Source organism: Alternaria viburni, assembly GCF_023758015.1.
Source record: "Alternaria viburni strain BMP 2772 chromosome Unknown scaffold_7, whole genome shotgun sequence".
NCBI classification, from domain to species: Eukaryota; Fungi; Ascomycota; class Dothideomycetes; order Pleosporales; family Pleosporaceae; genus Alternaria; species Alternaria viburni.
In genome coordinates this window covers 349,797-376,237 of record NW_026055776.1, presented here as the reverse complement: position 1 = coordinate 376,237, position 26,441 = coordinate 349,797, and the positions used below count along the sequence as shown (strand labels likewise).

The 26,441-nt window shown below is 53.0% G+C and overlaps 11 protein-coding genes across 11 annotated transcripts; 7 read left to right on the top strand and 4 right to left on the bottom strand.

Annotated features, from left to right (window-relative positions):
- Positions 1-100: 100 nt before the first annotated feature.
- J4E79_004086 (Delta(14)-sterol reductase) lies at positions 101-1,646 on the top strand (the record flags this gene model as incomplete). The annotated part of the gene is made up of 2 exons (XM_049352976.1): positions 101-174; positions 233-1,646. The coding sequence occupies 2 exons, from the start codon at positions 101-103 to the stop codon at positions 1,644-1,646; spliced, it is 1,488 nt and encodes a 495-aa protein (XP_049212355.1).
- A 591-nt stretch (positions 1,647-2,237) lies between these two features.
- J4E79_004085 (uncharacterized protein) lies at positions 2,238-2,902 on the bottom strand (the record flags this gene model as incomplete). Its single annotated transcript, XM_049352975.1, is given in 2 exon segments — positions 2,238-2,860; positions 2,872-2,902. 2 exon segments carry the CDS (start codon positions 2,900-2,902, stop codon positions 2,238-2,240), a joined length of 654 nt encoding a protein of 217 aa, XP_049212354.1.
- A 798-nt stretch (positions 2,903-3,700) lies between these two features.
- J4E79_004084 (uncharacterized protein) lies at positions 3,701-5,171 on the bottom strand (the record flags this gene model as incomplete). The annotated part of the gene is made up of 2 exons (XM_049352974.1): positions 3,701-4,528; positions 4,578-5,171. 2 exons carry the CDS (start codon positions 5,169-5,171, stop codon positions 3,701-3,703), a joined length of 1,422 nt encoding a protein of 473 aa, XP_049212353.1.
- A 674-nt stretch (positions 5,172-5,845) lies between these two features.
- On the bottom strand, positions 5,846-6,485 carry J4E79_004083 (uncharacterized protein; the record flags this gene model as incomplete). The annotated part of the gene is made up of 2 exons (XM_049352973.1): positions 5,846-6,228; positions 6,278-6,485. The coding sequence occupies 2 exons, from the start codon at positions 6,483-6,485 to the stop codon at positions 5,846-5,848; spliced, it is 591 nt and encodes a 196-aa protein (XP_049212352.1).
- Positions 6,486-6,758: 273 nt separating this feature from the next.
- Positions 6,759-7,358, top strand: J4E79_004082 (uncharacterized protein; the record flags this gene model as incomplete). The annotated part of the gene is made up of 1 exon (XM_049352972.1): positions 6,759-7,358. The coding sequence occupies one exon, from the start codon at positions 6,759-6,761 to the stop codon at positions 7,356-7,358; it is 600 nt and encodes a 199-aa protein (XP_049212351.1).
- A 154-nt stretch (positions 7,359-7,512) lies between these two features.
- J4E79_004081 (uncharacterized protein) lies at positions 7,513-8,584 on the bottom strand (the record flags this gene model as incomplete). The annotated part of the gene is made up of 4 exons (XM_049352971.1): positions 7,513-7,872; positions 7,922-8,052; positions 8,113-8,244; positions 8,293-8,584. The coding sequence occupies 4 exons, from the start codon at positions 8,582-8,584 to the stop codon at positions 7,513-7,515; spliced, it is 915 nt and encodes a 304-aa protein (XP_049212350.1).
- A 1,062-nt stretch (positions 8,585-9,646) lies between these two features.
- Positions 9,647-10,376, top strand: J4E79_004080 (uncharacterized protein; the record flags this gene model as incomplete). Its single annotated transcript, XM_049352970.1, has 3 exons — positions 9,647-9,836; positions 9,893-10,169; positions 10,283-10,376. The coding sequence occupies 3 exons, from the start codon at positions 9,647-9,649 to the stop codon at positions 10,374-10,376; spliced, it is 561 nt and encodes a 186-aa protein (XP_049212349.1).
- A 2,488-nt stretch (positions 10,377-12,864) lies between these two features.
- On the top strand, positions 12,865-16,104 carry J4E79_004079 (uncharacterized protein; the record flags this gene model as incomplete). Its single annotated transcript, XM_049352969.1, has 1 exon — positions 12,865-16,104. One exon carries the CDS (start codon positions 12,865-12,867, stop codon positions 16,102-16,104), a length of 3,240 nt encoding a protein of 1,079 aa, XP_049212348.1.
- Positions 16,105-20,682: 4,578 nt separating this feature from the next.
- Positions 20,683-21,718, top strand: J4E79_004078 (uncharacterized protein; the record flags this gene model as incomplete). The annotated part of the gene is made up of 3 exons (XM_049352968.1): positions 20,683-20,825; positions 20,877-21,312; positions 21,365-21,718. 3 exons carry the CDS (start codon positions 20,683-20,685, stop codon positions 21,716-21,718), a joined length of 933 nt encoding a protein of 310 aa, XP_049212347.1.
- Positions 21,719-22,341: 623 nt separating this feature from the next.
- J4E79_004077 (uncharacterized protein) lies at positions 22,342-23,952 on the top strand (the record flags this gene model as incomplete). The annotated part of the gene is made up of 1 exon (XM_049352967.1): positions 22,342-23,952. One exon carries the CDS (start codon positions 22,342-22,344, stop codon positions 23,950-23,952), a length of 1,611 nt encoding a protein of 536 aa, XP_049212346.1.
- A 586-nt stretch (positions 23,953-24,538) lies between these two features.
- Positions 24,539-26,441, top strand: J4E79_004076 (uncharacterized protein; the record flags this gene model as incomplete). The annotated part of the gene is made up of 2 exons (XM_049352966.1): positions 24,539-24,612; positions 24,842-26,441. 2 exons carry the CDS (start codon positions 24,539-24,541, stop codon positions 26,439-26,441), a joined length of 1,674 nt encoding a protein of 557 aa, XP_049212345.1.

Sequence of the window (26,441 nt, the reverse complement as noted above, 5' to 3'; positions counted from 1 at the left end):
GTGACGACGCGACCGGACCCCTATTCCTCGAGCTCCCTCATTCGGCGGATCTAGCCGGAACGGAAAGAGCTGGAGAACGCGACAATTCGACATTGAAAACATGTCGAAAGCGAAGACTGACAAGGCGACTAAGTCGCTGGCTGAAGAGCCTCATGGCTATGAGTTTCTAGGACCGTAAGTCCATCCACGACTTTTGCGCGCCCTGACGATCACAACGCTAACCTCGTTCCAGCCCCGGAGCTTTCATCATCTCTTTCGGTCTTCCAGTTTTGGTGTACGTCTTCACGTTTCTGTGCAATGACATCTCTGGATGTCCGGCGCCTGTCCTTCTCCACCCCTACAGCTTCACTCTCGAGCAGCTGAAGAAGGAGGTAGGATGGACTGGCTTCTCGGGTCTACTCAACACCCAGGCTTTCCTTGGTACCCTGGCCTACTATTTCCTGAGTCTGTTCCTCTACCGATTCCTTCCTGGCCAGGAAGTTGAGGGTACCGAGCTCAGGAGCGGCGGAAGGCTCAAGTACAGGTTCAATGCCTGGAACTCAGCCCTCTTCATCATGACTCTTCTCGCTTCCGGTACCATCTCCCAGGGTGCCGAGTTCCCCGTCTGGACCTTTATCACCGACAACTACGTTGGGATCCTGACGAGCAACATTCTCATCTCCTACTTCTTGGCCACTTACTGCTACGTCGCTTCTTTCAGTGTCAAGCACCCCAAGGATCCATCTATGCGCGAGCTTGCTGCTGGTGGCCGTACCGGCAACATGCTCTACGACTGGTTCATCGGACGTGAGCTGAACCCTCGTGTCAACATGCCCATCTTCGGAGAGGTTGATATCAAGGCATGGTGTGAGCTTCGCCCCGGAATGCTAGGATGGATCATCCTCGACTTGGCCTTCATCATGCAGCAATACCGCAACTTCGGCCGCGTCACTGACAGCATCCTCCTCGTCACCATCGCCCACACCGTGTACACATTCGACGCGCTGTTCATGGAGCCTGCTATTTTGACCACCATCGACATCATCGCCGACGGCTTTGGTATGATGCTTTCCTTCGGTGACCTCGTCTGGGTACCCTTCACCTACTCCATCCAAACCCGCTATCTGTCTAACTACCCCGTTGATCTCGGTCCTGTTGGCATTGCTGCTGTGTTGGCCGTCCAGGGTATCGGATACTACATCTTCCGCTCTGTAAACAACGAGAAGAACCGTTTCAGGACCGACCCCAACGACCCGCGAGTCAAGCACCTCAAGTGCATCGAGACAGCCGCAGGTTCCAAGCTTCTGATCAGTGGCTGGTGGGGTATGGCGCGTCACATCAACTACCTTGGCGACTGGTTCATGAGCTGGAGCTACGTTCTACCTACTGCCATGTCTGGTTACCTCATCAAGAACGCGGCTCAGTCTCCTATCACAGCAGCTCAAACCGATGCCTACTTCTACCAGAACAGCTACGGAAAGTACGCTGTCCCTGGTGAGGCCAAGGGCTGGGGTATGATCTTCACCTACTTCTTCATGGTCTACTTTGCCATCCTGCTTATCCACCGTGAGCGTCGTGATGAAGAGAAGTGCCGCAGGAAGTACGGCAAGGATTGGGACCGCTACGTCGAGCTTGTCCCTTACAGGATCGTACCTGGCATCTACTAGAAGGTCTCTTCCAAGACTTCTGATTGGATGTCAGAATCAGGGTGTGACGCTACCGCTTCGTGCGGTTGAAGACGTGCACTGTTTATGTTATTATTTGTATTTATATCTGGAGGCTTAGGGTGGAATGCTACCGCAAGTTCGGTTGAAGACATACATCCATGTATCATTATTGGGGAGGAAGATGGAATGCTACCGCACGGCCGGTCAAAGACATACATCATGGAGAGCGCGACGGAAGTAGGAAAACGGCTGCAACGCTATCGTGAAGACGATTGAAGACGTGCGCCGAAAATGTAGGGACAGGTAGATGGACATGTAGCGCTATCGCTCTCGAGCGATCGAAGACGAACATGCCAAATTACAATAATGTTTATTCACATGACATGAGCCGACCATGCACTGGAAGGTGTGTTGTAAGAAGTTGAGAATACATTGATACTAACAACTAAAGTCGTGCTGTCCAGCAGCGTATAAAGCAGGTCATTCCTTCATCATCCCACGTCATTCCCGTCATAAACCGTAGTTAGAAAGGACAGAAATCGTAACATCATCGAGAGCATGAGCAAACCATAATCATGATCGTAAATGTGATCACCTCACAGCCGCACCCTTCCGATACGTCTTCGTCTTCTCATCCCATCCATCATCCCCCGCCCTCCGGCTCCCCCTATGGCTCCTCCTCTCGCTCCCCGCATAATCGCTCTTACTCCTCTGATCAGCATACTTCCTGCCCCCGTAGCCACCCAGCACTAAGCCAGCTGCTGTGCCCAAACCAGGGAAGATCACATCCCCGATGATCGTGCCTGCGCCTGCGCCGAGGAACGTATCTCTGTTCTTGTGCTTGTCCTCGTGTGCCTTGTCAAACGAGTGTGACTTGCGCGGTTTGTGTCTGCGTTCGTTGCGCGAGCGGTCGCGATCGCGAGAGGTGGAACGGTCGCGGGTGGAGTGGCTATGATGGCGGTGGTGTCTGTTGCTGTTGCTGTGCCGGGGTGGAGAGTAGTCGTCCGAGTCGGACACGGAGCCTAGACTTGTGCTGCGGTCGGAGTCTTGGTCTGCGAAACGGACGCGCGCGGGCTGCGAGTGGCTTCTGTAGGGTTGTAGAGGGGCACCGAAGTAGCCGTTGTTTCGGGGCATCGGCTGTTGGGGTGGGTAGTAGCCGCCTGCTGGTGGTGTTTGTGGGTATGGCGCTGTCATGGCGTGGGCGTTCTTCTTCTCTGGGTAGTACTGGCGTTGCTGTTGTTGAGGAGGATAGCCATGAGGTTGTTGCGGAGGCGGCTGAGGATATGCTGAGTATGATGGAGGTGGCGTGTTCGCATATGGAGGATTGCTAACGTGTGGCCGTGGAGGTTGCGCAGGTGGTTGTTGGTATTGTGGCGGCTTTGGTGGCTGCGGTGGATATGGGTTTGGCGGGTGGCTACCTGGCAGTTCATGCGCAGCCGCTGTACCTAGATAATACTCTTGCGCTGCCATGTCTTTTAATCTCTCGGAGTATTTGCTGATGATGTTATTGGTTTGGAGGAAGAAGGTATGACTGGAGATAAATGTAGGTACGATGTAGATGAAGATGCAAAATACGAAAGACAACACGATCACAAGGCCTTGGCTAAATAAATACCAAGAGCGCGTGCAACTGTCACCAGTCCGTAGAAAGTACGACGTTGATACGTCATTCGATCAACGGATCTGCTTCGGGAACGCTTAGCATGCAGCTCGGCCTATCCGGGGAGCTCGGCAAGCTTGTCAGCACGAGGCTCACATAAGGTTGATCTATGGCGAAGTCCGGAGGGAACTTCCGGCACTTTCTTTGCGCGACGGAAAGCTGACGTGATGAAAGAAGAACAAAGAACCGTTGACTCAGAAAAGGTCATGCGTACGTTATTAAAAAGTGGTACTTGCCCGCGGGCTGTTGGGGTATCGATCATAAAAATGTGTCTATGTTGTGTTCAATGCAACGCCACAACTAGACCAAACGCCAAGAAGGAAAGGGAGGGTCCCGCTCCAATGAGCGTTCTCATTATCCCTGGCTGCGCAACACAAGGCGCTGGGCAGATTCCTTAGGATTTCGTCGCCACTCCTGTGGTCACGAGTGGAATGTTCTGCGCTTCTTCGTCGTCTCGCTGGTCTCCATAATCCCTACGCATGGGCACACCTTCGACTTTCTTGACGTTTTTGCCCTCGTGCCACATCATGATGCCTGCAGCACCCGCCACTCCGCATCCCAGAGCCACGAACAGACCAGTAGCCCAGGAAGGCCGGTCGATGCGATTATAGTGCCACATGTAGAAGCATAGAACCACCTGGAAGAAAGTATTCCATACATTCATCCATATGACGAAATCCATCTTCCAGCTCTTAGTGGGTGGGGCGCGAATCGCCGTGGGCGGTGGGTCGGGGATCATCTGGACGGGAATTGGTACAGCTGGATCTTCGGGATCGACGACGGTTGCGCCTGCTTTGTCAGGCAGCCGATCTGAACCTGGAAGCCGAAACCATCCCCGATGTATGCCAGCAAGACGTCTGATGCCCGTCTCCGTGCGGGCTGATCCTCCGATTCTCCAACAAGCCCAGTAGTATAGATCGCGGAACCTCCAAGGCGCGAGACCAAACCCTGTGACGCAGAAAAGTGCGTTGAGGATTTGCGAATCGTACTCGACCCACTTCCGGCGCGGGGAATTGATGTCGTCACAGGTAGGTGTACACATGGCGGGTGCGGCGTTACAGAGTAGGAGGAAGAGCATACCGCCCCAGGCGACGACGTTCAGGCCGTAAAGCGTGATGAGAAAGCCGGCGGGTGTGAGGAACCACTTCCAAAAGCCTTTAAGCCCGATCATGAACGATTTCTTCCACGGCAACTTGGGAGGTGGTACGTAGCCGTTGACATACTGCGCCATGATTAGCATGTTTGTCTGGATGGTGGAGGAGAAGACGTACCCGTCCTGATGATGTCCGTTTTGGCTGCTGCGGCCTATCGTCGTCAAAGTGCTCTGTCGCGGATCCGGAGCCGTGCTTTGATTGTCTGCCGGTATTGGGCCGCTCGTCGTAGCCATCGTATCCCGCAACTTGTCTTGTATCCTCTTCAGCTAGAGCAGGAAAGGCTTCGGTGTTCAATGCATTGCTCGACGAGACCTTGCGTTGACCACCGAAAGACGGACGCTCAGATTGATCTATCGGTGATGCTGCGTTGGTGGAAGCTCGCGACCGCTGCTCGCCCTGGCTTGTTCGTGAACCTGCTCTCTTCCGTTGCGAGTCTTCGTTCCATCCGTCAGAACCAAATGAGCCCTTTCTGATGTCCGTTATCGAAGGTGCTTTGGCGGCAGTCGTCCCTGCGGCAGCCCACATGCCGGGCGGCGGGTTCACGTCCATCAATTTACCAGTCGCGGTACGGATCTTGTTGGAGACGATGGAGGCATTGGTGGAGGTTCGTTCGCGCGTCTTGGTAGAGGGCGACTCTGCGGTAGGGTTGCGAATACCCTCGGGCTGAGGAAACGGCACTGGCGTTGGTACGTTGCTATTCGGGGAAGCCATGGCTGGCGAGAGTGAAGTGCACGCTCGCGCTTGTTTTGTAGGAGATTCGCCCCGTTGAAGCGCGTGTGCGGTTCGACGTGTCAGCCAAGTTGTTGATCGCTGGTACGATTGGCAATGTCACAGTGCCTTGGCGAGATCCCTGCTTTCCGGTTGCTATCACTTGGGCCGGTATAGGGGTGCTTGTATGAAACCGGCTTCGAAGAATAGCAGGAGCCGTCTGAAAATCGACATGGTTGCGAGTGCTGGGCACCCAAGGTTATATGGTGTTGGCGCTGGCGTGGAGGGAAGGAGACGGCCTAGATTGTTGTAGACGCGGCTCCTGCCAACCCCAGACCCACTGACGTGCAGCGCGTATAAGCCACCGTTAGATGCCCGGGTGGCTATACGAATACGCGAGAGGTACTTCGCCACACGTAATGGCGTCGCAGTCCGCGCGTCACGGTTAGACTTGCGAGATACATTAGAGTCTTGGATGATTATTGTTCTTTGTTTATGTATCGTATTCAGCAGAGTTTTACTGCGAATGCACCTTTCTACAATGGTCCTATCGTTCGAGTGCATGCAGTATTGGCAACCGGAGTCGCTCCGACGCGCACCAACGCAGCCGTCGCATTGACAACACAAAACAAACAACTGATTTGAACAGTCTGACACCCTCGCTCTCAACCCAATACTCACAAGAAAGCCAGAGCGCCGGCAATAGCGACAACGACGGGCATGTCGCGACCCCTGGCTGCGGCAGCGTTTTCTGTCTGCTCTGGTAGACCAGAGCTAGTCGCACTCGCGGCTGAGCCAAGGCTCGAAGAAGGCGTGTCAACAGCGCCGCTAGAGATGGGAGTCTCGCCCTCAGGAATTGACATGGCACCAGTGGAGTCTTGAGGGGGGATTGATACGTCCGTTACAGTGGGCATAGGAACAGGCGTTGTGACGACGGAGATGCCAGACTGTGGTGGAATTGACACGTCCGTCACGGTGGGCATGGAAACCGGAGGGATGACGGACACGTCCGTTACACTGGGCATAGAAACCGGGGGAACGCTCATCATGCTGCCGGTGCCTACTATTGTTAAACACATTGCGCGACAGGCCGAAGAGGGTGTACTTACATGCCGGGCATGGAGGCTGAACGCACTCCATGTAGCACGACCATGGGTCGACATCATCAGTAGCGGTCTGAGTCTGAATAGTATACAGTGCTTCAGACTCCGGCGTAGGACTGACGAATGGCGAGGTCGCGACTGAGGGTGTATCGTCTTGGGCAACGGCAACGCTAGCCAGAAGCAGAAGTGTGGGGATGGAGATTGCTGCGAGCATGACGACGGCCTTGGAAAGATGATTGAATGTTTCTTGGAAGTTTCGAAGGAGTCTTGAACTGCGAAAATAACCCAACTGGACAAGCTATAAGAATGGACGCTGTCTGCTGCCTAGGCCGCGTCGCCCCTTCCCATAGTCGCTCGGCAGCCTTCGCGTGACTGGCGGGGTGTTTTTTGAGATCTTCGCTCCTTCCACAACCGAGTAGCTTCGTCGACGTGCGAAACCTTGCACCACCAATAGTCCCCCAGCACTTCTCCGCGCCCAGCCTCCAGTATGACGACAGTCGCCGTAACGACAGAGATGAAACGTGCCGTTGCGCCCGCCGCGCTGCAGACGTTCGTATCAATCGCTCCCGAGGCAGCCGCAGCATCAAGCCACCTTCCGAATGAGTTATCGCTCGCCCGCCAGATACTGCACAACCTCCAGTACCAGCACTATTGGTCCGACCTCCACGTACACACGCACTCACCGACTACTCACGAGCCCCTTCCCCGCCCGCTGGTCTCTGGGCTGCCCCCGCGCCGTCTCTACGTACACCCCGACGAGCAGGTGGAGCTGCTGAAGAAAGCCGACCGCGAACGGAAGGCGCGCGCCGATGGCGAGGCAGGTGGCTTGGAGGTCAAGGCAGAGCCGGAGCGTGAATGGATACTGCCCACCAGGCTGAACGAGAAGTGGACGCTGCGTCGGCTGGCCCACGTCTTCGATGCCATCACCATGGTCCCGCCGGCAGCAGACGCGTCGACAATAGAGGGGGACCGCCCTACCAACCCTTGGAGAACAACGAAGCGCGTACTATTAGCGTCGGTAGACACGGACAGCACAGTCGTCTACTACATTGTGCACGATGGCGTCGTGAAGCCCCGCCAGAACTGAACAAGGCCTTGCGCCAGTTGTCGCACACATCTACTATCGCAGCGCATATTGCACAGGCTGTCACGGAAAGGACACGTGCGAGATATTTCATACTGCTACGAAGGACCGAACAGTTCTCAGCTACGTCCACTGACATACTCAGCGTCCACGACCCTCATGGGATCTCAGGGAAGATGAAATCTCCCGGCTTCGGCATCTCGTAGAAACGGCTCATGTTCACCTCCGTCTCTGGTGGGAGCTGGTGCGCCTCCGCCCACTCTCGAACCTGCTCATAGTCCCGGCATCGGTGCCTTGTGTTGAAGTCCACGAATGGCGTCGGGTCTGGCATAGTGTCGGCCTGCCACCACACTTGACCAAGTACACCTACGTCTGGATTACACATGAGCACCTGCCTTATTATATCCAAGCAGTGCGTCGTGTGTACTCGCACGATGTACTCGCTATTGACGAAGGGTCCTTCCTTCTTTGCCGAATAATAGGAATAGTTCCAATATAGGGTTTTACGGAGAAGGTCCTTCGAAACGTTAGTGATGTATTGTCTGCTACCTGATCTTGCTGCATACCAGACAGTGCAAGTGATGGAGGCCTTCTACGTTCGCTGGGAAGCCACCTCCATACTCTTGGCTGACTTTCACCTGGTCGTGCCGCAATCCGGTTCGCTCAGCTTCATCCTCGGGTATCACAACACTCCGATCTAGTATGGGAATCAGAACTGAGTGTGCGCGTTGCTGGTACTGCTAGACGATCGACTTACAATTGACACCCAGCGCATCCCATGCAGCATCAACTTCTGGTCCTGCTGGTTGGCGATAGATGTTCTGATGAAGAAAGCTACCGTTGAACAACTGCGTATGCCAATTTGGTTTCACATCCCGGACGACCGGTGCTGTTGCCATCAGTACCGACATGTGTTCTTCGAGAGTCCGTTACATACAGTATCGCGAAACATGATGGATACAAAAGTCATCTGGGTCGGAGATCAAAGCTGACCTGTTCACAGTGAAGGCTATCCACAAAGCAGCACCTACGTATACGATGGTACATGCTATGAGGGTCCTCACTGCGACTCGGACATCGCGGCTCGATCCTTGGAACGCTGGTGATTTAAGCGTCAGTAAGGTCGACGAAGAAGAGCCAGGCAAAAGAGTGTCGTCGTCGTCATGGCACTCGGAGTCGTGTTGTAGTAACCGCTCGTGTCGAGGACGATTGCGGAGGATGTCGAACATGAAGAGATTGCAGTTCAGATACACGCGTTCTGAGATCGGAAACTGGTCGACGATGAGAGAGTAGCAAGGAAATCGCGACAGACCTGCTATCGCAGCAAGGGATGCGAGTCCCCCCAAGTCGCTTTACCAGACGACTGGGACTCAACACCGTCTATCCCTATAATCTTCTACGTACGACTTTCGTAACGAATTGGACATCAGTACGACTTAACCAGCCGTGTAGGACAAGCAGTGACACTGTGATGGGCGTCAGACATGTCAAACACGTTAGTCGTGCGATGTGAAAGGCGACATATATCACTCCGCTAGCAGCACCGCACCCTATCATATCTTTGGAATTCCCACTAACAGTATCCGACTTTCTTTCATTGAGGCATCAATCGCCGTACTGGTCACGATCGTACCGTACTATTGAAGAACCTGCGTAAAGGTACCCCAACGCTACCATAGCTTGACCGAATGACTTACTCCGCCTTACTGCTATGGAGATGCGCTCTGCACTCACACCGAATTGGGGTCACAATAAGCAAACATGTATGCCGGACTAACTATCACGACTTAATTGGGACACATGACGCTGACTCCATAGCAACGACGCACAGCTACATCTGTCCTGCAATCTTCACTCATCAACCAGTAGGCGTTATTACCGGAAGAGTACGTTTTGCTTGCTTCACTTGAAGGCGGTGTACATTGTTGAGCGCATCTGAACTACGTCTTCCCAAAACTTCGGACCAATATCACTTTACCGATGTTGTCTTTGCACAACCTACAGCAGCGACTTCATTGCACCTGCGCGAGCTACGTGGTGCATGCTTCCCCGATGCTTGCAGTCAATGCGAGCAGATACAATATTACGCGCATGCGGATGCAACCTTACGCCATGCTCACTACAGTTGGCCTCTGTAATGAGGTTGTACTCCATAGGCACTGCAAGCCGACATGTACAAAAAGGTGACTCCCGTGGCGAAACTGGGAAATCACCACAACAGTCTTCCCTCAAGGTTACTTCCTCGACATCCTTGAAAGTCTCCGCTGTCTCACGGCCGATCATTCCCTGCCATGCATCTCGAACTGGTTCTCGTGGGTCTCGCCGCCCTTACGTCAGCTATGCCACTCGATAAGAGAGGTGACGACTCCGCGAATCAAGCCCAAGATATCAACTACAAGGAATACGCCGGCTACCGCCCGTACTATCAGTACGGAGATTATTCTTCACCGGCCGAAGCGGAGGCAGCGAAGATGCAGCAAGGTACCTTCTCTCGTTCTTCAACTTACCGGACAAAAGCACTTCTAACGGTCCAGTAGAATCAGCGGCCACGAACATGAAGCGCGACGAACCCTTATCCAAACAGGAGGTGTATGACAAGTACGATAAGTACGAGAGCTACGGCGTCTACTACGAGAATTACAATCCGTACCCTGCTTCTGTAGAAGCCGAAGCCGCGAAGATGAACGCCAAGATGGACAAGCGCCATATCGTGGATATGCCCAAGGAAATGATGGACACCATGGCCAGCAGCGAGAAGCGTGACGAGCCCAAGGAGGTTCAGGCTGCAGGGGATTCTTGGTACCAGTCTTACATGTAAGCTTCTTCTCCTCTTCCCTTCTTCTTCTTCCGATGTCTCTCCTCATTTGTTCATTGCATTCATCCTCGTCTTCGTATGCCGAATCAACACTAACTTAATTCCCTTGTAGCCCCTACTCAAACTACGGCAAGTACGGCGGCGCAGCTGAGGCCGAAGTCGCCAAAGCTGGATGCATCATGGCTGCGAGTGGCTGCGTTGAATGAGCCCTAGGCAAGGGCGATGGCTTGCTGCATGCGAAGGAGAGAGGGATGATGCACACTAACGATTTCCATGTCTTTTGTGATTATCGTCGCACTGTCGCTCGTTTGTATGTAAAGCTGCTAGAGGGGTCGTAATGAAGGGATTGGAAATAAAAGTGTCGCTCCTTGTATGTCGCTCTTTGATGTGTGATGCTTGGTGAATTGAGATGATTATTTGGTCCGTTTGTCTGCTTGACCGGTAGTAACATGAACTTCGATCACCCTTGGATTTTGGTATCGATGTCCTGCCCATCTCATCCTCGGAAGTGATTCAATAATAGTTTTGCCAAGTAGCAAAATCCTCTATAGGCTTGGTTGGTGATGGCAGGATGTAGCAACAAAGATTGGATCGACGTGATCGTAGAGAGTGGACACTCCACCTTCGCTTCGACTACCACACCCTCACTCCTGGACGAGCCATGGTATTGGCTCGGTCGTTTGTGTCGATGCAGTCGTGCGTGGCTCATCGGGTACGCGCCATCGGGATGTGGAGCAGCCTGGGTACACTACACAGAACTACTCCTACGGATGAACGTCTGGCGTTGGCGCATGGGTAACAAGGCCGCCCCTAGTAATACCCTATGACATATAGCATTACAGATATCGTTATGCGTGGGATGCATACATAGGATTCAGGATTCAGGATTCAGCAGCAGGATCTATTGATCTTGTTGGATCGATCGGCCGTCGCGTATGGCCGTATAGGCGCTTGCTCCATCTTCCCATATCGAATATCGGTAACCTCGGCTCGAGCTGCATATGGCCCCAACGATGCACACACCCACCCAGTCCCAGAGTTGCAGTGTGTAGTGCCAGCGAACCAAACGCAGTATGAATCGCATTCCAATACTACGTCTGAGAGGTTCGCCCATATGCGCGTGGTCAAGTGTACAACACGAGATGAAGAAATATGGATAAATCAGCCACTCATATTATGAGAGTGACGTGCAGGGATCAGTGTAGAACGGCCCCCTCTCAAGACAAATGCAATTACGAACCAGGAAAGATGGGTTATCTCAAATCGTCGGACGTCTCCTGGACCGTGCTCGCAGAAGCCAGCTAGAAGGCCTGTCATGGTTCAGTCCGTAACGTTAAACTGGGGGCAGGGGGTTGGTCGTGTCGACACGCCCGAATCGATGACGCACCCGAGACGAAAAGCCCACAGGTGCCTACCTCTGGTCCTAACAACGAACGTGTATGTATGCGCCGCAAATATTGAAACGCATTCTTCCGGTGGTAGTCGCATTTCCTACTTTGCAAATGGTCCACTTGGCCAAGTTAGATGGTGATGGTTGTGCGCTACCCTCGTGATGCACCCGCCGCCCATGTTTGTAGGCAACATCGTGGCACCAGGCTTAAGCGACCGGCGCACAGTCTCGCGCGAAAGGGCGAAGCCGGAGATTGGACGCAAGTGGTCGAATCGGAAAATAGGACATATGGGTTATATAGAAGCGCAATGTAGAGCTCATATACCTCGCGTGCGTCTAACGTGTCGCAACGTTGAACAGGGCGGGCGCCCCGCAACATAGCGACCACCTGGCATACGACGGGTCCCGCCGTCAGGCTCGCCAGCCACAGCGCACCGGGCTCCACGGAGATGCGCTCGTGATGTGCAGAGCCGGTGTAGAGTTATACATCATATATGTGCATATGAGGCGCCTTACAGCGCTGTATGAGGATAGGCAACGTACAGCCTGGGCGGCGATCATGGTCTGCTCGAGGCTTGGTGGCACTGGAAACTGCTTTGTGATGTCTGAATAATCAGCACCGGGTCTCGACGTGCAAGGATTGCCATGTGGGGAAGGACAGGATTCTGTGGCTTGCATCGGCCAACGTGCGGCCAGTGACTTGAGTGGGCCGACGAGTTTGATCGCGGTTTAATCGGACGTCGACGGGAGGCAAGCGTACGAATCGCAAGGGCGCCATTACATGGCCATGCTTCCGTCCCTTGTATATGCGGCATGGAGAATGCAGCCATAGTATAGGCGGAAGGATAGGCCGCAGCAAGCACCTCTTGGAAGGCTTTCATACATCACCCACCGTCGTCATACCTCGTTTCTTGTCTCATCCAGCCCCGAGTTGTGTCGGCCTGGCTGCGTGCTGCTTCTCTGCTCCCGTCGCGCGTGCTGACGCTCAATCCACCTCCCCACATACCCAACTCGCGCTTTGATATAGAGACTAGCGCCCCCACTGGACTCCAAGCAAGGGCCGTAACTATCCTGTGGAGAAGTCGGAGCTTACCATTTCCCCTTCTTCGGCCGGCGGTCCGATCCAAGCACACGACGTTTGGACGTCTCGACGCCTGATTCTGCCTGCGATGTTGTTTTGGGGCCTTGGGTGCAGGCGCATATGAAATATTTCTTCTTCTGATCTTGAAGTTTGGAACCTGATGTAAGACTGACTGCCTCGGCGCTACGCGACAGCTCCACGACGGCAGGCAGTCGTCGAGAACATGGCCGACTCCGGCGCAACCGCAACCTCCATAGCCACGCCCTCCCACGCGCGCTTCGACAACGACGACTCGCTCCTGCTGGCTGAATTCGGCCTACCTGAACTTCGAGCCTCTCCGAATGCGACTGGGACTAGTCCGTCCAACATTATGGGCTCGTTTTCCGACTTCGACATGACGTTTGCGCAGAGCCAAGGATTCGCGTCCAATTTCGATGGCATACAACCGAAAATTGAGGCTGGATATGCGGACCACAGAGGCAGCATCGGCAACATGAGCGAAGAGGGTATGAGTGGTGGCGGGAGTGCGCACCCCAATCGGATGAGCATTGGAGGAAGCCCCGGCCGCGACGGAAACAACACCAGCCCCGAGAGCGCACCTGCCATGGGTATGCTCGCAATTGGCGAATCGATGAACGATGCTTCGGCGCATGCCATGAACAGCGGCAATGACGGCACAAACCATTCGACCACATCGCGAAGGAGCAAAGACGATGCGCAAGATCCGCCACTTTGGAGCGAGATGAAGACAAAGGCTGGTAAGGAGAGGAAAAGGCTGCCTCTCGCTTGCATCGCATGTCGGAGGAAGAAGATTCGCTGCTCAGGCGAAAAGCCAGCCTGCAAACACTGCCTGCGGAGCCGGATACCGTGTGTCTACAAGGTCACCACTAGGAAGGCTGCACCGAGAACCGACTACATGGCGATGCTGGACAAGAGGCTCAAGCGCATGGAGGATCGTGTCATCAAGCTGATACCAAAGGAAAGCTTGCCTTCTGTTGCGAATGTGGGCAGATCCGTCGTTAAGCCCGCTATCCCCGGCGCCCCACCCAAAACACCCACCACGAAGAAACGCGCCGCAGAAGAAGCCTTTGGCAACGAATTGGACGAATGGTCGAAAGCAAAAGGAGGAGATCCAGAAACTGCTGGATCGACATCGCACGGGAAGGAATCAGATGAGAACAAGCTTCTTACGGAAGGCGCGGAGAGCTTGCCGTCGAAAGAGATCCAAGAACACTTGGCTGAGGTGTATTTTGACTTTGTCTACGGACAAAGCTACCCACTGCTACACAAGCCGAGCTTTATGCGAAGACTAGCAGCTGGGAAGGTTCCGCCGGTACTGATACTAGCAATGTGCGCCATATCGGCACGATTTTCGAACCACCCACAACTACGGACAGAGCCATGCTTCTTACGGGGCGACAGCTGGGCTGAGCGAGCGCGCGAGATCGCCCTAAAGCGATACGACGCACCGAACATCACCATCTTGATAGTCTACCTACTATTAGGGCTTCATGAGTTTGGCACATGTCAAGGCGGACGGAGTTGGATGTTTGGCGGTATGGCGCAGAGGATGGCATACGCACTGCAACTGCACAAGGAGAACGAGTACGACCCGTTGGTGAACGAGCCAGACAGGAAACCCCTGAGCGCTACTGATCGCGAGATACGGCGGCGGACCATGTGGTCTTGCTTCCTGATGGACCGTTTCAACTCCTCCGGTACCGACCGACCACTCTTCGTACACGAGCAGTACATCGAAGTGCAATTACCAGTCAAAGAGCACCTATACGTACACGAGATACACGCGCCCACCGAGAACTTAGAAGGCGACGTGCCGAACCCCGTTCCACCTGACAGCGGTCAACTGGCGAACCCGCGCGATAACATGGGTGTCTCGGCATACACCATACGATTAGTCTGCATATGGGGCAAGCTCATCAAGTATATGAATCTGGGAGGAAAGGAATGCGAGGCAGAGCCCATGTGGTCGGCCGATTCGACCTACAACGCGATCAAGAAAGAGGCGAAAGAGTTCAAGGCTGCATTGCCTGAGATGCTTGTCTACAATCCTGAGAACTTGAAGAGCCATGCGATTGGCAAGACTGCAAATTCGTTCTTGTATCTCCACATCTTATGGCAACAGATCATGCTGTTCATGCACAGGTTCGCGCTACCTTCGACTGCAGGCAGCAGACCACCGAAAGACATGCCGCATGACTTCCTCACAGAGTCCGCTCGCTCCGCGCTCGATGCCGCGAACCAGATCTCGATGCTCATCAACGAAGCTATGGACCACAACGTCGTCGCACCCTTCGCCGGCTACTCCGCCTTCTTCTCCTCGACCGTACACGTCCATGGGGTCTTCTCGAAGAACCCGAAGCTCGAAGCGCAATCGAAAAAGTACCTGGCATACAACGTCAAATACCTGACAAAGATGAAGAAGTACTGGGGCATGTTCCATTATATCGCGGAAAACTTGAAGGAGCTGTATCGTCAGCACGCCGATGCGCAGCTGAAGGGGCCGAATGCGAGCGGCGAAAAGAAGAAGGGCAGTATTTTTCAATATGGTGATTGGTTCGACAGATACCCGCACGGTGTTTCGAAAACAGACTACGAAGACGCAGCTGAGTCGAATCCGAATGAGCCAGGTACTGATGCTGTTCTGGGGCACAAAAGCGACCTGCAAAGCGTGGAAGAGTTCTTCGCATCGCTATCTCCACCGTCGAAAACCGATCAGCAACGCAAACAAGCGCGCAAGAACAAGTCGAAGTCGATCTCCAAACCTGCTGATCTCGCTTCGGCAAATCAACAAGATCTGCCACGCTTGCAACGACACAACAGCCAATCTCAGCAAAATCATGCCGCCCGACTGCAAGCGCAGCAGCAAATGAACATCAACATGGCCTCGCAAGACGCAATCGACGCCGCCATTGCCGCTGGCTACGACCCCGCTGCTCTCTTCGCCCAACAACAGCAACAACACGCTTCACCCCAGCAATTCCTCGCCGACTTCGCCGGCTCCCATCACGCGCACCAACAGCATCCTCACCATTCATCGCTTCCCCTCATCAACACCTCACCTACGATGATCCATCCCTCCCACGCCCACCAAATGGACCCTACGAACCTCTCCCCCTTCCCCGATCTAGCGACCGACTTCAACAACTCTTTCTGGAACCTCGAAGCCATGGGTCTGGGCAACAATGCAAACAACAACAACAACTTCTTCGATCCGATGAGCAGTTATTTCGTGCCGTTCAATGTGGAGCCGCCACCACAGCATAGTCTAGGCGATGATGGAGTTTTTGCAGGACAAGGAGCTGAGGCGTATGGATTTGCGCTGGGCGCGGGGACGCCTGTTGATTTGGATATGATGCATGGTGGAGGTGGGCCGAGGATGCACAGGGGGAGTGTTAGTGGGGGGAGACCGAGCTTGGGGAGGAGGGGTACGGGATTGGAGTAAAGGGACGGGTTTTCAGGAATGAATAGGTTAGGGTTGTTGTTACGGGAAAATTAATGCGGGGATGAATATCAGGTATATACCATCGGGCGGAGTTCTTGATGATACGAGGCTGTGTATATGGTGTTGGCGCAACTAGGAAGAAGGCCTCAGGGACTAGGTTGTTCATAGTCAAAAGCGCGGCTGCATCTTGGATTTGGCTTTGCAATACAACTTCACGCATCTGGGGGTTTTCCTGTAATCCTATGTGTGAAAGCACCGCAAGACGACTATAGTGATGTGCATCAGGCTATTGGCATGTCCACGTTGAGGGCGTACCTCCTGTATCTGCTCTAACGCAAACCACGCAGCCGCAGGCAGGCGGACCGTCTCAAGTGCTCCCGAGCTTTCGTTGGTTCTCAACATACCGCCCAACTCCACTCTTCCACTTCCACAACCACAACTTTCCGGGCACGTCAACCAAGAAGAAAACTGAACAGGCCTGCAGCCTATATCTACATTGAAGCATACAAGAAAGGTAATCTGACGTCGATGTAGGCTCTAGACCTGTTTAGGTTTTCTCCTGTATGAGGTGCGGGGCTGTTAAACGGCTCCCAGATGTGATCTCTGTGATACATCATGCCCGCGATGATAGCATGCAGTCGTCTGCCTCAGATGAGGGGTAAGGCTTTACACGTCAACGAGGCTGAGAGCGCCTCACGAGTACGATTGGACATTGCTTCACCGGTCTGATCAGTACGGCTTGACCACCCCACCGTGGCGCCCTCATCAATGCTTACTGGTGCAGAATGATTTGCGTCGCGTCCACGAGAGGCGTCGGAAGAAGCTTGCATATTTGACCGGTTTGCCTATCGGCTATTATGGAGCTGAACTTTCACACAGAAACAGATTGCAGAAGCTACGCTCTTCTGACTGACATCCGTCGACTCCTAACGTCTCATGCACAACCCCACTATCCAGTATGTCAGATGAGATAACTCTGCTGCCTCGCCTCTCTAAATCACAAGGGGAGAACAAGATACGCATCCTAGTTATCCTTCCGTCGAAAAACCGCAACGCTCTTTTGAAAGGGCAGAATGGCGTCCAGACTCTCGCGAAGAAGGATGATATCAGACAAGCGCCTCATTCAACGCCATATTCTGCATTATTGTACTGCTGGGGTGATTCTGCCGAGCCAATGTCGACTGCGCTAGATACGAGGAAGAACGGTGTTCATCTGACCGCGCAATCGGCGATGCAGAAGATAAGACTCTGGATGAAGGCATGCCTCATCGATCACGACGATACTCAGGACTGGCACTCCCGGGCGGAGTTCATAGCTCATGTCTACTCTGAACTCGCATCGGTTATATTCTGGTTAGACAAAGATGTCGACATATCTTATGATCTGGGTAGACCCTTCGGCCTCACTAGCGACCGCGAGTACGAGGTCACGGGGAAGGAACTTGCAGAGTCTTACGCACTTGGAATGACAGCACTAGTACAATTTTTCGGTCGCCTATACACAGGATCTCCGGGGCTAGTGGTATTATTACAAGAGGGCGTTATCCTGTCGGCAGATTTCGGACACTCTTACACGGGCGAATCTAGTTCCATGCTCCATAGCGACCGCATGCTACATAGCAAGCAAAGGGACCTGAGAGAAAGAGCTTCGGAGTTGATGTTATTGAGGGAACATATGACCACACAGTCGCAAAGGATCGAGAGTGCGTTCTTTTGGGCTCAACATATCCACGACCAAATTCACGGCCGCTCATTTTGCGTACGACCAGCAAATCGCCGTCGGAAGAAAAGCATCATATTACTGAGAGACGATGTTAGTAATACCAGCTTCAGAGCTTCGAAGGATGCGATTGCGAATGGGGACACGTTGCCGCACACCAGAGAAATCGGGAAAAAACTAATTGCAACTGAGGGGTTGGAAATCTCGAGAGGTTCTGATCAGACAACGAAACAAGACATGACGATGCGAGGCTACAAGATGTTTTGGACATGTGTAAGTCGTTCCTACTTGCCCCCAACCATAGATATGGTAAGCTTTCGAGAACTATGGCCATGACCGGCTGATACATTAAGCAGAGCTGCGGCTATAAAGGCCTTGATCATTACATAGAATACCGCTCCGGTTCCGTACGAGAGCTACTACAGAATCTTCATGATGCTGGCATCCATGCACACATGGAGCCTTGGGATCCGCTTCGACCCGGTCGCGCTGCAATGAGCCTCGCATTTGCACGCCTATTGATAGTCGCCGGCAACCTACATGGGTGGATTCTTGCATCTACAATGGACTGCATTCGATCATACCTTGTGATATGGTTTCCCAAGGCTCCTACAACAACATTTCAATCACTTTCCGACATTGCAAAAGACAAGTTGCCGCACACCGAGACTACCGCCGGACAAACGCCCAACGCTTATATTCCAACAACAACAACAAGCTCCCAAAATAATGTCACAACACCTTCTTTGCTATCCAGTGGCACCTCTAGCGTGTCGTCTACAAACACAAATGGGCAATTCAATCAAAGTATCTCGTCGTCTACGGCATGCACTGGATCAAACCAGACACATGTCAACATACGGGAGGATTTTATACTCCTCTGCATGAAAGTGAAGAAATTTCTCACTAGTAGATATGACGTCGGAGTATCTGGCATCACATGTGATCGTGAGCTTTTCCAAGCCTTTCGCAACGAGTACAATTCAAAGTTTGGACGAATATATCGAAGGTTCAGCCTTCGAACAGCACAACGCATGAGCTTCGTAAAGGTCAGGAGATTGAGTTACACAGTCTGTACTCGTTGTAGCTGACTCTCTTCACCAGTTTGTGTTGCACCCCCGCTCAGAAGTCGACGGTTTGATGGCTGACATGCCACCGGACACCGTTAAGCACTATACGTGCGATCCTCGCAAACCCGATCATATACCTGCTATAGGCAGCGACATTCTGATGCACCGCTTCACTTCACCAGGCGCATGTTTCGATGACAAGATATGTCTCAACCAAATGCCGAAACGTATTGGTGAGCGACCCACACCAGGTATCGACCCAGACTTTTATACAGGTTGGGGAATGCACATAGAGGAAGGGTTGAATTTCGAGCGGATTTGCTTCATACTCTTCTTCGGCATTGTATCTGGTGGAACGTTTGGGATTGTATGGGCGATCTGCAAGAAAAGTCTGCAAGATGGGTTTGCGGTAGCAGGCTTCATTGTCGGCACTGAAGCTATAGCAGTCGCTAGTTTACAGCTTCTGTTGGCGTTTGAAACTAGATAACGCAAATTCGTCTTCGCCGATGATCGTGTTCTCTAAGGTCTCATGAGAGAGATTGATGGAGGGGTTTTGGGAATTTGATGGTGATATCGAACTAGCAACACGCAGGTTCTGCGACCCAGAGATTGCTATCCCTATACCTTATTCGCTGCACAGCTGATGTGCGAAGCCAACACTCGCGCCGCCTGCCCCATTTCGGCCACTCCACTTCACCAACACCTCGACCGATCCACTTACCAACCATCGCAGCCACATCCCAAATCCCCACCCCAGCCTCGGATCACAGGATCCGTCGCATATCCAGCCAGGGCTCGAGTTTGAGGGACCAGGCATTTCATGTTTGAAGATCGACCGTGTCGTTTGGTGAAACGCTAGTGGCGACGGGCCTGCAACATCATGCAGCTGCGGGTGGATCACGGCAACTAGTATTCGCCTACGCTGATGCTGATGCTGAACAGGATAGTTGCGAGTGATTGGAAACCGATGATTTGAGTGTGTGGTTTTGCATGTTCGGAATCAACCGTGTTTGGTGCGACTTGTCATGCGCGCGGGGTGGAGTTACTCGTTTTGGTACGGGCTGCAAGAACAACACCACGGTGCGATCAGCGCTACGACAGAAGCTCATACATGAGTAACTCGTCAATACTGATCGTGACCTTCAGCATATGGATTAGATTTACGTGAGATGGACATTCTGATAGGTCAATAATGTGAATGTGGTATTATGTGAAACACACATGCGTTTGCTTGTTTAGTGGGATTCTGCAACTCCAAAGACAGCGTTTCGCAAATCCACGATCTTGCATTGAGAGTTTCCGCCTTGGCGCCTTTAGCCTTCATCCCCAGGCGCAGACGAAACTGAGTATCGGAACGTTGGCACCTCTCAGCGCCTGGGTAATCGGCACTCCGCCACAGCCAAGTATGGGAGGGAAACGCCTCACTGCCGCCAAGCACGTTTAGCCTTGCCGGAAGACCTTCGAAAACGCATCTTGACACAAGAGCCTGCCTGTATCCATACTGAATTGTACATGCCAATGACGAGCTGAGTGGAGCGGTGGGCGGCTGTCATCCCAATGGAGAATACGATGCGATGTAGATCGACAATGCCGCTCAATGGGAAAGAGGTATAAGATGCCTTGTTGAAGCCGGCTCTACAATCATCATCAGCATTCAACTCTTCAACTCCTCTACTAATACTTCATTCTCCATTAGCCTGGTGCTTCTCGCTTTTCACCTTTACTTTCAAACCACCCATATCTTTTAATCCACCGAGTTGATCTCGATTTCAAATACACACATACAATATGCACTTCTCACCAGCTCTCGTCCTCGCCCTTGCGGCTTCCGTTTCTGCTCACGGTGTGGTCTCTGAGATCAAGGGTGCCAACGGAGTCACCATGCCTGGCTTGACTATCCAAGACGGAACCCCTCGCGACTGCTCCTCCAAGTAGGTCTCTCAACATTCTATTCTTGAAACAAGTTACTAACCAATCTTCAGCGGCTGCGGTTCTCAAGCCGACACTGCCATCATCAGGGACCGCGAAATCTCCAGTGGCAAGACTGGTCCTCTTGGTCGCACACAAGGTAACGGCAACGTTGATGCTGCCGTTATGGTTGGTGCCTTCATGGGACAGGGTGCCGCGCCTCCTGCGAACAACGGTGCTTCTGGAAGTGTTGGTGTCGAGGACAACATCCAACAGGCTGGCCAGAGGAAGCGTCAATTCCTCAGCGGTCTTCTTGGTGGAGGCGCTGGTGGTGCTGGCGGTGCTGGCGGCAAGGCCGGTGCTACTGGTATCGCTGGACTGCTCGGTGGAGGTGGTGACAAGGTCAATGGCCCACCAGAGTCACGTGTTGCAGCCGCAGTAGGAGCGGGTGCCACAAGCGGTATGCCCACATGCGCTGACGACGGTACCGTCACCATGACTCTGCGCCAGGTAAGCGATCACTCCTACTCTTATCCATACATTTCTAACTCGTTTCTTCCAGATCAACCAGGACGGTGCTGGACCGTTCACTGCCGACGTCGATGGTACCTCAGGCGGTACTGACGAGGCAGCTATGCAGCCTGCTACCGTCACCCAGGACGTTCCTGGCCTCGGTGTTCAGGGTATCTCGCTCGCCACCAACACCGAGTTTGCCATGAAGGTACAGATGCCGGCTGGTATGACTTGCGACGCTACTGTTGCTGGCGTCAACAACGTCTGCGTCATGCGCGTCCGCAACGGTGCTGCCGCGGGTCCCTTCGGCGGATCTGTTGCTTTCACACAGGGCGCCGCCGCAAGGAAGCGCGCCATCGCTTACAAGCTCAAGAAGCGCATGGAGATTGGTAACAAGAACTAAGGCGGATGTAATAACACTCTACCCCAATGTTAATACATGGACTGGCTGGTTCAGCGCCAACGATCGATGATGGAAATCGGGTACATATGGATAATGAGTATTGTAGAGTATAACGAATCGCAATGAATGCTTCATAAGAAAAGAAACATGCGTCCTTCTTGCACAAGTCCGGTGGTTGCTGACGTCGGGATTAATGGATTTAGGAGTGGCGGTTTACCGGATGAAGTGCCGCCAAGGTGAAGGATCGAAAACCCACTAAGCTAAGCCTAAGGCGGACCAAGCTTATCGCAACTGCTATTCTGCCCCCGCCACCCGGTTGTTATCCTACTCTGACGCCATCAATCAACACGGCAACAAACAGTACAAAGTTGGGACGATATGTAGCCCTCCAGCGTTGAAGCGATTCTACTCATGGTCGCTCTTCGTCAGAATGCTACGAAACTATCGGACCCTGTCATCGCGCAATCCACAGTAAAAATCGCAACATGCACCAAGCCATAGTACGCTATTATTCGTCACAGATCTACCGTTCCCACGCCAAGTAAAAACTAGGAAGTCGCTTATAACGGTGGTATGCCTAGTTCTATGCGTCTGTCTCTCTGACCACCATCTTCCGGTTCGACATGGCCCTCCTTGATTCGAAAGCTCACGCCGAGCACCCGTCGCCCACGGCAAATTATAGCGACGATGACTTCCAACGAATGGATCCCAGTGGAGTCAAGCGAGGCCTCAAAACTCGTCATCTGTCCATGATGGCGCTCGCTGGAATCATTGGGCCTGGTATTCTGGTCGGTACTGGTGGCGCCCTCGCAGAAGGAGGACCGGCATCTCTGCTCATAGCTTTCAGCGTTATCGGATTCATCGCTTTCAGCATTACGCAATCCTTGGGAGAGATGACAACTCTGTACCCTACTGGTGGTGCTTTCGTCACGCTTTCCGACCGATTTGTCGACAAAGCATTCGGAGTAGCGGTGGGATGGCAGTACTGGCTGGTGTGGGCATGCGTGCTAGCCAACGAGTACAATGTCATCTCCTCTATCCTGGTCTTTTGGGGTCCTGAGGTGCCTCTATGGGGCTACTTTCTAATCTTCTGGTTTGCATTCCTAGGCTTCCAGATGTTGGGCGTCGAGTCTTTCGGCGAAGCGGAGTTCTGGCTTGCCCTGATCAAGCTTGCGGGTCTTTGCGCCTATTTCATCTTTGCCATCATCTATGCTTCTGGCGGTCTCATCGGGCAAGATGAGGCACTCGGATTTCGGTACTGGAACGACCCCGGTCCCTGGGTAGACGGCTTCCGCGGAGTAGCCACAGTCTTCGTTTTCGCTTCGACGTTTTACGCCGGCGTCGAGGCGGTTGCTGTGGCCGCTACAGAGACCAGAAACCCATCGGTAGCTGTACCTCTGGCAATTCGACAAGTCATTTGGCGAATTCTCTTCGTATACATCGGAGTTGCCTTCTTCTTTGGGCTCACATGCCCTTCGGATGCAGACGGCCTAGCGAACGGAGCCAGCCGCGCACTTAAGAGCCCTATGACCATAGCGATCCAAAACGCTGGATGGCAAGGAGGCGTGCATTTGATCAATGCGTTCATCTTCATCACAGTCCTGAGCGCTGCGAACAGCTCAATTTACATTGGGTCCCGAACGATACTCTTCATGGCACAAGAGAAAATGGCGCCGAAGTTCCTTGGGAGGACGAACAGCCGTGGAGTACCAATCTACGCCATTGTCTTCACGAACCTGTTCGGCGCGATATCCATGATGAACGTCAGTACTGGAGGTGGCCAGGCGTATTCCTACATCGTCAATCTGAGCGGTGTCTCTACCTTCCTTGTTTGGGGTTCTATCTCCTTTACGCACATCCGCTTCCGGAAAGCTTGGAAAGCACAAGGTCGAACGCCCGACATGTTACCTTTCAAGTCGCTCGCTTACCCGTGGAATGCCTACTTTGGGGTATCAGCCAACATATTCCTCGCTCTTGTTCAGGGCTGGACGACGCTGAGCCCATTTGATGCAGGCACATTTGTCGACGCTTACATTATGTTGCCGGTGTTCGGGATCATGTTTGTGGGATACAAAATCATATTCAAGACAAGTTTCAGGCGCAGCCACGAGGTTGATCTTGACACGGGAATGAGGAAGGACCTGGATATGAAGGACGAATACGTGCAGACGGAACCGCATACCGAGCCGCGAGTGAAACAAGGCTTCGTCCAGAACCTCTGGCGAAATTTCTGAGTAACATGATCAGTGTATTTGGTCGCCTACACGACAATACAACTATCCACAAAACTGTAATTCTATCATGCGACTCTCATTCGCGCAAATGCAAGTAGCTACGAAGTAAGGCTGATAATGGCCGCTTGCTGATAAATGATACCAAGCGCTTCACGCGACAATTCGCGGTGCATGCCTTTTTGCAGGACCCAATCGGTCTAAAAGCCCCGCATCAATCGCCGTGGACTATACCCCAATCTAATAATAACGGTTCACTAAGGTCCAGAAGGATGCGACTCCGTCGAGTTCTCTCGTGGCATTACGCCCAGGAGGATCGCAAACCCTGTCGTGCCGTCGTCTCATTGGCCAAGTTTGATAATAATAGCCGTGGCCTCTGCTTGCGGGCCTGGTCGCGGTAGCCTAACTGTGCGGGCAACCACGCCGCAATGCTGCATAGTGTCATGCAGCCTCAGAAGTTACTCTTCAACCACCGATGTCATTTGCGCGGTCGTACATCCTTCAATCCGTACTTGCTACACGCTCGCTCGTATAATTGAATTTCGCCGGCTCCCCTCTCATTGGTCGGATTGAACTCAACCAAACCAACATGGCGACGGTATCCGGTAAACCACGCCAGAGAGCCTGGAAACCCAAAGCACGCTCTGGTTGTAAAACTTGCAAGTAAGTCGCTGCGTCAACTATAAAGTGTGCCAATCTCCATAGCGCGGTATGGCTTGCACTATGTTCGTGGCTGGGCTCATAGCCCGCAAAGCTCCCGCCGCCCACCGATAAGCCATTCTTCAGCTCCAAGCCGCATCGTCATCAAATCCCACCACACATGAACTTGAAGCTGAATATGTCGTCTTTTAGTACTGCTGTGCATCCAATGGCCTCTTGCTAATCTGTACAGGATACGCAAAGTCAAGTGTGATGAGGAGAAACCGAACTGCAGACGATGCACCTCAACGGGCCGTACGTGCGATGGCTACGATCCGACTTTCAGACCTCCGCCACCATCAACGCCCTCGCCTCCAGAGTCATCGAAAAGTTCACCTCAGTCGGTATCAAGTTGGAGCTTGACGCGGTCTCATTCGCCAGTGTTCATCGCTCCAGCCATTCGTCTTGATACCAAAGAGGAGCGGGACAGCTTCGAGTTTTTCATGACGCATGCCGTTTCAAATCTGCGCGGATTCCTCGATTCGCCGTTCTGGCAACGAGAACTGCTTCAAGCCGCTCATCGTGAGCCCGCGATTCAACACTGCATCATCGCTTTGGGCGCTATGTATCGACGCTTTTCCGAAGGCTGCGACTCACGTCTGACCGAGACAGCCATACTGGATAATTATCTACAATTCGCTTTGCGACAGTCGAATCAAGCAATTCAGGACTTGTTGAAAAAGCCGAAGAGTAACGACAAAGTAGTCAAATCAGATAAGATCACGCTTATGACCTGCGCTATCCTGTTCACCAGCATGTGTTGTTTGCAAGGCTACCAAAGAGACGCAATCGAACACGTACGCAGCGGCATCCGGATGTTAAACGAAGTGGACCAAGGGAAAGAAAAGTTTGATCACCCAATAGAACTGGAGTCTATACGTACCATCTTTGTGGGATTCGATACGCAGATTAGGGCGATAATGCCAACGCACATCTCACCATCCTGGGTCGCGAAGCCCAAGACTAGACCGCTGGGCAGTTCAACGAACACGCTGAGTATGTCTGCGCTACATGCGATGTTGGGACACACACAGAGCCTACTAAATAGCATCCACGCTTTCAACCAAAGAACCAAATTACGCCCCGCCGACGAAGTCGAAGAAGTATACATCGAATACCTCGACCTCATCTCACGCTACCACCGCGGCAAACTCACCATGGACAATCTCTGGAAGCAAGCCCCTGCCTACGGCGAAGAATACACCGAACCCCTCACGGCATTGGAACTAACACAAGCCCAAATGGAATTCCTCCTCCGCGCCCCACGAGCCGATCTCATCCAGAAATTCCCCTGTCTAGGCGACTTCAAACCCGCGCGGAAACCTTTCATCGAACCCTTCGACATGGCCGCACAATTCGTGCTCATCTTCGAACTCGCTGCTAAACTCCTCCCTCTTTCAGGCGCGCAGACGCCCATCTTCCAAACACCCGTTGGTCCCACATCCGCACTCTGGGCCATCGCTGTGCGCGCACCGTCTTCATGTCAGGCATTACGCAAGCGCGCTGTAAAGCTCATGCTGAGCCATCCCCGACGGGAAGGATTTTGGGATGGCATGCTTGCTGGGCAGATTGCGGAAGAGGCGTTGAGGTTGGAACAAGAACGTGCGCGAGCGGAGATGGGTATCGAGGAAGATGAGATTCATGCGGAGCTGGAGGTGCCGGAGCATTTGCGTATTATTGCGTTCTATTTGACACATCCGAAAGATAGTGATCGGACAGTCAAGGTTGAGTTTTCGGATGCGAGGGATTTGGCAATTGGGATTCCGGGGTCAGTTAAGTGGATTACTTGGTAG